Here is an 8,678-nt window from a genome sequence, read left to right as displayed (position 1 = left end):
CGGGCGGTCAGGTGCCGGCCAGGTGGCAGTCAGGTGTGGCTCAGGTGAGCGGGGTGGGGTGGGGGTGGGGAGGGGGTCAGGTGCCGGCCAGGTGCCAGCCAGGCGCGGCTCAGGTGCAGCTCAGGCGCAGTCAGGCGCAGGCCAGGGCGATGGCCTGCGCGTGCCCTCCCGGGAGCGAGGGGGCGCTGTGGCCGGGTGCGCGCGGGCCGTGCGTGCCCCTCCTTCCGCCCGCGGCCCCGGAAGCGGTGATGGCGCGGAATGTGCTGTGAGTTGGGGTGCGGGGCGCGGTCACGGTCACCGTCACGGTCACGCGGGGCGCAGGGACCCCGGGCCCGGGAGCGGGTGCGTGCGGTCCGAGCCTGGCGTCCCAGCTGTCCGCGCCGCCGCCCCATTTGGCCGCTTCCGCAGGCGTCCCTGGCGTCCTCGCGCAAAAGGACGGCCACCCTCCGTCGTGTCTCTCGGGGGGGGGGGGGGGGGAAGGGCCCGTGCTGAAGTCTCCACTAGTCCCCCCTCGCCCCACGCTGCGTTCTCCCCCCGCCCCTGTCTGCCCCGAATTTAGGCAGGAAACACTCATGCTCCTCGGTGAACACGAGGGACCCCATGAACGAATGAATGAATGGATGCACGTCGGCCACCGGGGGGTCTCGGGCAGGGACGTGTTGTGGCCGCGTCGAGCCGGTGCATCCCGTGCAGGTGCCCGTGGAGAGCGGGTGGGGGCCCGGGTGTGGATTCAGGGAGCGGGAGGGCCCCCATCAGCTCCGAAAGAGGTGCGGGGCATGTGGGGCTCGGCCTCCACTGGGACCGTTCCGGAGGAACTAAGCTCCAAATGAGGGCCTCTTCTCCCGGGGCCAGGGGCCGTGGGGCGGGGAGAGAAACCAGGGCAGGCGCTGGGCCGCCAGTCCACGTGTGCACTCACTGGCCAGGGAGGTCAGGGGGGAGCGGGCAGGAGAGATGTCATGGAGAGATGGAGAGATGGGTGGGGTGAGGGGGAGGGAGAGGGTGGGATCACAGTGAGTCATCCTCAGGGCCACGGGGAGGTGGGCTGGGGGCAGCGAGCCAGGTGGCTGTGTTTGGAGGAGGGAGGAGAAATGCAGAGTCCTCTTGAGGTCTGTGAAGTTGAGGTGCTTGACGTGGTGCTGGCCTCGGGGATGGGATGTGGGCCCGAGGCCTGGGAGAGCTGTGTTCTGGAACCAGGGGGAGGGCGGTCAGCAGTGCTGGTTGTTCAGAGCCCAAGGGTCCCAGGCCTCTGGCCAGGCCTTGGGACTGGGCTGCTGCTCAGTGTTGGGGGAGGACGGAAGGTTTGGGAGACCCTGCCCTCGAGAGCAGTAGCGAGACTCAGCCCCGCACACTGGGCCTCTCTCCACCCCAGAGAGTGCACCCTTCAGGCCCCAGACCCTGGTGGCTCAAGAGAGATTGAGGGATCCGAGCCAGCGCCCCCATTTCCACAGTTACCCAGTGGGCTCAGCCTTTGCCCCCCTGCAGTGCCCTAGCTGATCTCCAGGGGAATAAGGGAGCCCCTTGGGTGGCCTGTGTGGCCTGGACTCCCAAGAGGGTAAAGCCAGGCAGGTCCTTCGCCTCTGGGGCCCTGGGAGGGCAAGCCCTGTGGCCAGGCTGTGCCCAAAGAAGTTCTGCCGGGGCGGCTGTCACCTGCTGCCCTGGTCACCGCAGACCCCGGGTAGACGTTACCCAGCCGTTCAGTTCAGCAGCCCAAGGTGCTTCCAGCGCCCCAGTCTGTGCCAGGGGGCCAGAGCCCTGCCTTTGGAGAGCCTCAGCCGCTCCTGCCCCGGGCGCCCGCTCAGCCCTGCTTCTTTCAGGACTCCCCACCCAGGTGCTCTGATCTTTGGCCCTCCACGTCCTCCCCAGACTTGTGAGGCTGAGGACCAGCGTGGAATTTGGCCTCAGTGAACCCCTTCCATGGTGCTGGATGCTCCCCAAGACCAGGGGCTACATGCAGTGCTACATGGTGGTCACCAGGGGTACAGGCGAGACCCTCGATGGCAGCCTGTGCCCCTGCGCCCACCCTCCACCAAGACCTGCCCCCTGGGCTCTTGGCAGAGCCCCGGCCCCCTCTCAGACCCTGCAGACTTGGGGCCCCTCCCTCACCCCAGCCCTGTGGCCCAGTTGGGTGCAGTTGGCAGTGGTCTTCCCTGCCCCCCAACTCAACCCAGAGCACTGGGCCAGTTGATGGGGGCACCCGCACCTTTCTTGCTGCCTCTGCTTGCTTGGGGGGTTTTCGGGGTGGGGGAGGTTGGGGACTGCAAGCGCTGTTTTCCTGAGCTGCTGATTCCGCGTTCCTCGCTCTCCCTTCATGGAGGGGCGGGCGCTCCCCCACCCTCAGGGAGAGTGGCGTGACCCTGTCCCTGCGGGGTTAAGCCAGCGTCAGAAGCAAGCTGGTTCTGTGAGATTCCACCTCACCTGAGCAGAAGGGAAGGTGGTGATTCGTGCTGTCTGCAGCCTGCCCATGTGGGGCCCAGTCCTGGGACGAATGACAGCCATGCGGGGGCCGCGTGCCTGCGGGTCCGTCACTTTGAACAAACATGTCTCTGAGCCTCGCCGCCAGGCTGTTTGGGGGGGTGGGGTGGGCACATGCTCTGCTGGCCTCTGTTTATTTTTCGAATCGTTCATTGGCCTTTGGAAAAGGCCTTGGGGGTCAACGGCCCATGCTACCCCGAGTTGATGCTGGGGACGGGGGAACTGGCCACCCACACAGGGTAGAGCCATGTGGTGAGCGAAGGAGGCTGCAGGGACCTCGGGCGATGGCCTGGGAGAGCTGCCCCCCTTTGCTCCCTGCCCCTGCTGACGTGGGTGAACAGATGGCGGCCAGCAGGGGTGTCCTCGAGAGTCGCATGTTCTGAGTGTAATGTAGACACACGTCTCCCTCACAGATACCCGCTGTACCAGCTGGGCAACCCCCAGCTGCGCGTCTTCCGCACCAACTTCTTCATTCAGCTGGTGCGGCCCGGCACGGCCCAGCCCGAGGATACTGTGCAGTTCCGGATCCCCATGGAGTAAGCCCCCTAGGAATTTGGGCTGGGGAGTGCCCCTGAGGCCCTGCAGTCCTGGCCATGTCACGGAACCGGCTCACAAGTGGGGCTTCTTCCTGCTGTGAAAATCCTGCTGGGCTCTGCAAATATTGACTGAGGGCCTGGTGTTTGCAGAGCCTGGGGGGAGCCTGCACTGGCCTCGCCTCCCCGCTCCTTCCACCTGGGACAGCCTAGTCAGAGCCTGAGAGTCCTCTTCTTTTCTTGACTGAGCCTCACTGCTCTTCTCGGGAGGCTGGGCCCTGACTCCAGAGTTGCTCACCCCCACCTCCAAAACCTGAGTCCTCCAGGTGGTGCCTTCACAGAGGCCCCCGGGTACCCAAGGACGCACCTCCCTGTCATGCACACTGCAGGGTGCTGCTCTGAAGTCTGAGGATGTGACTGTCCCAGGCCGGGGCCCTGCTGTCAGCCTTCTGAGGTGGGGGCAGGAGAGGCCGAGGGCCCATTTCTGATGCCCGTTAAGGTGCACAGGGAACGGGGACCTAACCCACCAATGCCTCGACCATCATTTGTAGGAAAGCACCTTGTGGCAGGCGAGTTGCTGCAGAGCGGGCCTCCCCAGCACTGCAGACAGGATAGGCCACAGCAGGCTGTGCTCCTGGCAGCCAGGGGCATTCACAGGCTGTCCCTGCCCTCGGGAGAGCTCCGCCCGGGAGCTTAGCCCCTGTGAGCATGGACCAGTGGGAGGGTGAATGGGACTGGGGGCCTGGTCCCTCCGTCACCCCCACACTGATGTGTCGAGGATGGGAGAGGGCTGGGCGGGGACCAGTGGCCTCAGCCCTGGCTTCCCCTTGGTGCAGGGATGAGGCTGTGCCCCTACCGCCCCCACCCTGAGCCCTCAGTCCAGCACCTCTCCCCCGTCGGCAGGCTGCTTTTTGTCTCAGCCTGGTTCAGACGTCTTTTTCTTTTCCTTTACGCAGGATGACCAGGGTGGACCTCAGGAATTATCTAGAGCGTATTTACAACGTGCCCGTGGCTGCCGTGCGGACAAGAGTGCAGCACGGTGCGTGCCTGCCAGGGTGGGCTATGCCCTGTCGCGCGTGTGGGCTCTCCCCCAGGCTGCCCCACATCGCTGCCCCGTGTCCTCCTTGCAGCCACTCCATGGGGTCTGGTTCTTGGCACGAGAGGAAACTGAGGCCCAAGGGTTGAGGCGACGTCCCGGGGTCACACTTCCCGGGGCACAGCTGGGATTAGCACCCGGGTGGGCCGGCCCCACAGGCTGCTCTGAGCACGGCGCCGGACCTTGGCCCCCCAGCCCGCCAGCCCCCACAGCCGCTTCCCCTCTGCCGCGGAGGGAGGTCGGGTCAGCAGAGTGCTTTCTTCATTCCCCCAGCCCGTTCTCGCTCCTTCCTGTTGACCCCGTTCCCCCCGCGCTGTAAATCTGACGACCTTCAGTCTGAAGCGAGGATGGCCAGCGCCAGCGAGGGCTGCTGCCCCGGCAAATGGGAGAGATCGGTTTCCTGAGTTATTTTAGACACGTGCAGGTTTTTAGCAGAGCGGAGGTCTGCGGCGGTGGCGGTCGCTCTCTGAGCGTGGTGTGTACGTTTGAGACAGGCACATTCAGGGTGTGACACGTTGTCATCTGTGGGGACCCGCTAGTTCCGACACGTTTCCCTCTCGAGAAAGTGGGTTCCTGGGTTGATTGAACTAGAAGTTTTGTGCTGGGAGTAAAGTACCCCCCCCCCCACAGGTTCCAACAGGAAGAGGGATCATAGGAACATCAGGATCAAAAAGCCAGACTACAAGGTGGCTTATGTGCAACTGGTGAGTGAGCCTCGGGGCAGAGTCTCGGTCCCAGGCTAAGCTACCACTCCGAGACCTTGGTGGAGGGCCGTGACCTTGGTGGAGGGCCGTGTTTGTGCAGCAGCTGCTGCCCAGGGGCCCGGGAGGCCTCGAGAGGCAGGATCTCAAGGCCCATGGCTGGGGCAGAGCCTGCCCTTGGTTCTAGTGCACAGTGAACCCCGAGAGAAGCTGGGGGTCAAAGTGCACTTCATCCCGGGGAGGGAGACGGGCGAGGGGCATTTTGGAACTTCTGGGTGGCCGGCCTTGTGGTGCCTGTGGACTGTGACGTGCTGTGGGCAGAGGCCGGGGCCACCTGGGCCTGGGGGATTTGGGCTCAGACAGAAACCCGAACGTGCCAAGCGTTGAAGGCGCCTGGCCCTGGAGAGCCTATCCTTGGACGGGCCCAGGCCAGGAGGCAGTTAATGCCATGGGTTAGAAGTTGCTGCAGGGGGACCGGTTTGGTGTGTCCCAGGGTCCTAGCTGAGCCCTTTCCCCTCTGGACTGTATTGTGGGGCTCTGGCACATTCTGCCAGGTCCTCTGTACTCTGCTTCGTGCCTGGCTGGGGCTCTGGGAAGAGAGGCTGGCACCCCGTCCGAGGCTTCACTGACGAAACCCTGAGCTGCCAAGGGTAGGGTGCACATTTGCAAATCCCCGCCAGGCGACCCCAGACTCCCTCTCAACCGCGGATGGGCCGCCACTGCGGGCGTCAAGGCCCGTGGTCTCCAGGCAAGATGGCCTCTGACCCGGCGGGTGGCCTCTGTGGAGACCTTCCAGGGACGGCCGCCTGCCCCGCAGGGCCCATTAACAGCCCCCCACAGTTTGAAACCGCGGGGGTCTTCCTCTGATTTCTTTGGTCTCCGTGTCTACAGCCTGAGTGGGAGCCGGGCAGCGGCGGCCGGCCGCTAGATGGCAGTAGCGCTATTTGTGGAAACAGCCTCCGCCGCCAACCTCTCCTGGGCGTCAGGAGGCAGTTTGTTAAAAGACCAAGTTAGTGGGGCAGTTTTTCTGAAAAACAGCCCCAGTTGTTCCAAACAGGGGCCCCCGTCATTATTTGGCCTGATATTTGCTGTGCGTAAAATCTGCCAATCCAAGTGGAGAGAGCCGCGCTGGCCTTATAAAGACGCCTGTGTCCTCTGGGCTGGACCGGGCCATCTGTCTTTGTCATGGCACGCGGGGTGACATCCCATATGGCGGCATTCGCCACGAGGCCCTTCAGCAGGCGAGCTATGGTTACAAGTGGCTTTTGAGTCATCCGAGCCCTCGCATTTTTCCCCGGGCCCCACCTCACTCTGAAAACTGAACTCAGCAGCGCTTAGATCCGCTGTCTGCAGCTGCCGCTGCTGCCTTTCTTCCTCCGTGAAATCGGGGCCGCGAGAGACGAGGCAGCGCAACTGGGAGCAGAGTCCCCGCTGGGCACGATTCCTGCCGGGCCAGAACTAAATGTGTAACGGACCCCCCCAACTCCAGCAGATCTGTGCCTGCCCCTCTGAAGAGGTCCCTTCCCTGTCCCCCGTCTACCAAGACCGTCCTCTCCCAGTGTGTCCCTTCGGTCCCGGCCCGGGGCCTCTAATAAGAGAGCTAATTGTAAAGCACACAGAGAGGCAAGCAGAGAGAGAAATTAAATTACCGAATTTACTTTGAGTTGGCTGCTGCAGAGAAGCCGTCTGCATGGTGGGAGTCCCACATTTTTCCCAACAACCTGATAAACACCCCTTTGGCCCTGAGTCCCAGGGCCCTTGCAGGCGCCTAGTCCCCCACACAACAGAAAGAGCATTGACGTGCCACGCGGAGCCCATGCGTGTCACAGAGCTGCTGGGCAAACAGCGCGTGGCCCATCGCCTCGAGCGCAGACAGTGGCTGAGGGGCTCTCAGGAACCCCGCCATGGCCAGTTCCTTTCCTGTTCATCATGATATTTTTCCCCTTTCCTATTCTTTTCCAGTCAGCTTGCTCTCCTCTCTGGAAGGGCTGAGGGTTTTATTTTTGAGAGTACAAAGTGGATTATCTAGAAAGGGGACCCCCCCCACCCTGGGAAGCTTCAGCTGGCACCCACCAATGGCTCTCGTCTCAGGGGAGACACGAAGCATTTCTCTCCCTGGCTTCCTCTGTTTTTTCCCAAGCTATTGCAAATTGCTTCTTTGTATTTATATTTAAAATGTCATTTTGGGTTCCCCCACCTCAGAAAACTAGCAGAATCACCTCGATATATGAAACATAAATCCCCTGTTCTGGGCAGTCTGCCCTGCATGTAAACCATTGCCCTCTGGTATTTTAAAAAAGAAAAAAAAAAATGCAGTTTTGAAATGTGTAAGATAATCCCCCTGCAGGCTGGCTACCGCGCGTGCACCGTCGCTGCTTTTCATCACTCGGGGCCTGCACTCCGCGCCATGCAATCAGAATTTATAAACCTCCTGTTCTCGGGGTGGAGGACGTGGGCTGTTTCAGATCACGCTTGGCCGCCTGCCCAAGTCCAAATTTCTTTACAAAACAAGGGTCTGCAGGAACCCAGCGCACTTTGCTGATTTTACTTATTAAAATTTTCCAGATACGGAGGCCGTCCTCCGTCCTTTGCCCGCGTCTGGAGACAGACGTGCGGCCCGAGAGCTATCCGGCGCCCTCCCCTCCCCTCCCCGCCCTTATCTCCAGAGCTGCTCCGTGATAGTCAGCAAATAGCTGAAACCACCCCTCGTGCTTGCTTAGGTCCCCAGAGAGCGAGCCATCCTGCCTCCTCCACGCGAGCAGGGGGGCCAGGCTGGTACCCCGGCCCGTGTGTCCGGGGGTCTGGGTTGAGACTTGGCCAACACTGACATTCTGAACTTTGAAAGGTGTAAAACTAGTTAATTTGCAAAGCCGGTCTTGATACATAGACTCTGCATCTGTACGTTTCTGTGTACATTATATGCATTTTATTTGCCAAGCTCCGAGCCGGGAGGAGGGGGTAGTTTGTCCTGTGGGTAAAGGCCTTTAGGTATTGTGCAGGGAAAAAGTTTCAGCGTGGCGCTGGACGTGGCACCACTGCTCCACCCCTCCGCCCGCCCGGGCTGCCCCACGCGGTGGATCGGTGCTTTGCTGGGCTGCTGTTAATGAGGCCCCGACCAGTGGAGACTGCACTCCGCCAGGAGATAATGTCGATGAAAAGGGGCCTTGTCGCAGAGTAATGGTTTCCCGCTGCTAGATAAAAGCTGGAGAACCGGGGGGCCTGCTGAGATGTTTATTTTCCAGGCAGGGACATTGCTCCAGAGACGCTGGCCCTGTGTCTGTCCCGCAGGCGTGGGTCAGGCCCGCCACAGGGGCGGGTTCTGCCCACCCCTCCTCATCTCAGAACACGTGGCGGCTGCTCGGGGGGCTCCACGCGGTGTGGGAGCCGGGCTCCGTGCTGGAGTGTCGGCCTTTTCTCCCTAGGCGCACGGACAGACCTTCACATTCCCAGACCTGTTTCCTGAGAAGAAGCAGAGTCCTGACGGCAGCACGGGGGACGAGGACATCCAGGACAGGCTCCTGGAAGAGCAGAGGCAGCGGCAGAGCCGCGACCCCCGGCGCGGTGGCGTCCCCAACTGGTTTGGCCTGTGATGGGCCCCGGCTCCGACAGCTCAAATAAAAGTCCTGCGTGTGGAGAAAGGCCCACCGGCTCTGCTTCTTCTGTTCCCTCGGACCCCCGTCTCCCCGCAGCAGGGCTGAGGCCTCGCCTGCGAGTCGTGGGTGCACCCCACATCCCCAGAGCGCACACGGCAGGCTGGCCGCGCTCTGTCTGGAAGCCACTGTGCACCAACGGGCAGCGGGTGGGCCCTGGTGACCACTGGGCTCTGACTCTGGACCTAAGGCGAGACCGGGACCCCTGGGGGCAGACGGGCAGGCT

General features: G+C 62.4%; 1 protein-coding gene across 2 annotated transcripts; it reads left to right on the top strand.

The window, feature by feature from the left end:
* Positions 1-225: 225 nt before the first annotated feature.
* MRPL23 (mitochondrial ribosomal protein L23) lies at positions 226-8,444 on the top strand. 2 transcript variants are annotated; one of them, XM_058526161.1, is made up of 5 exons: positions 226-265; positions 2,886-3,008; positions 3,962-4,044; positions 4,732-4,805; positions 8,225-8,444. In XM_058526161.1, the coding sequence occupies exons 1-5, from the start codon at positions 249-251 to the stop codon at positions 8,390-8,392; spliced, it is 465 nt and encodes a 154-aa protein (XP_058382144.1). In that variant the 5' UTR covers positions 226-248; the 3' UTR covers positions 8,393-8,444. The 2 variants fall into 2 exon arrangements, with proteins under 2 accessions (XP_058382144.1, XP_058382143.1); XM_058526160.1 differs by lacking the exon at positions 226-265 and adding an exon at positions 520-693.
* Positions 8,445-8,678: the final 234 nt, after the last annotated feature.

Source organism: Diceros bicornis, chromosome 31, assembly GCF_020826845.1.
Source record: "Diceros bicornis minor isolate mBicDic1 chromosome 31, mDicBic1.mat.cur, whole genome shotgun sequence".
NCBI lineage: Eukaryota > Metazoa > Chordata > Mammalia > Perissodactyla > Rhinocerotidae > Diceros > Diceros bicornis.
The sequence above is the reverse complement of the archived record's forward strand: the minus strand, read 5'-3'. Positions and strand labels throughout refer to the sequence as shown.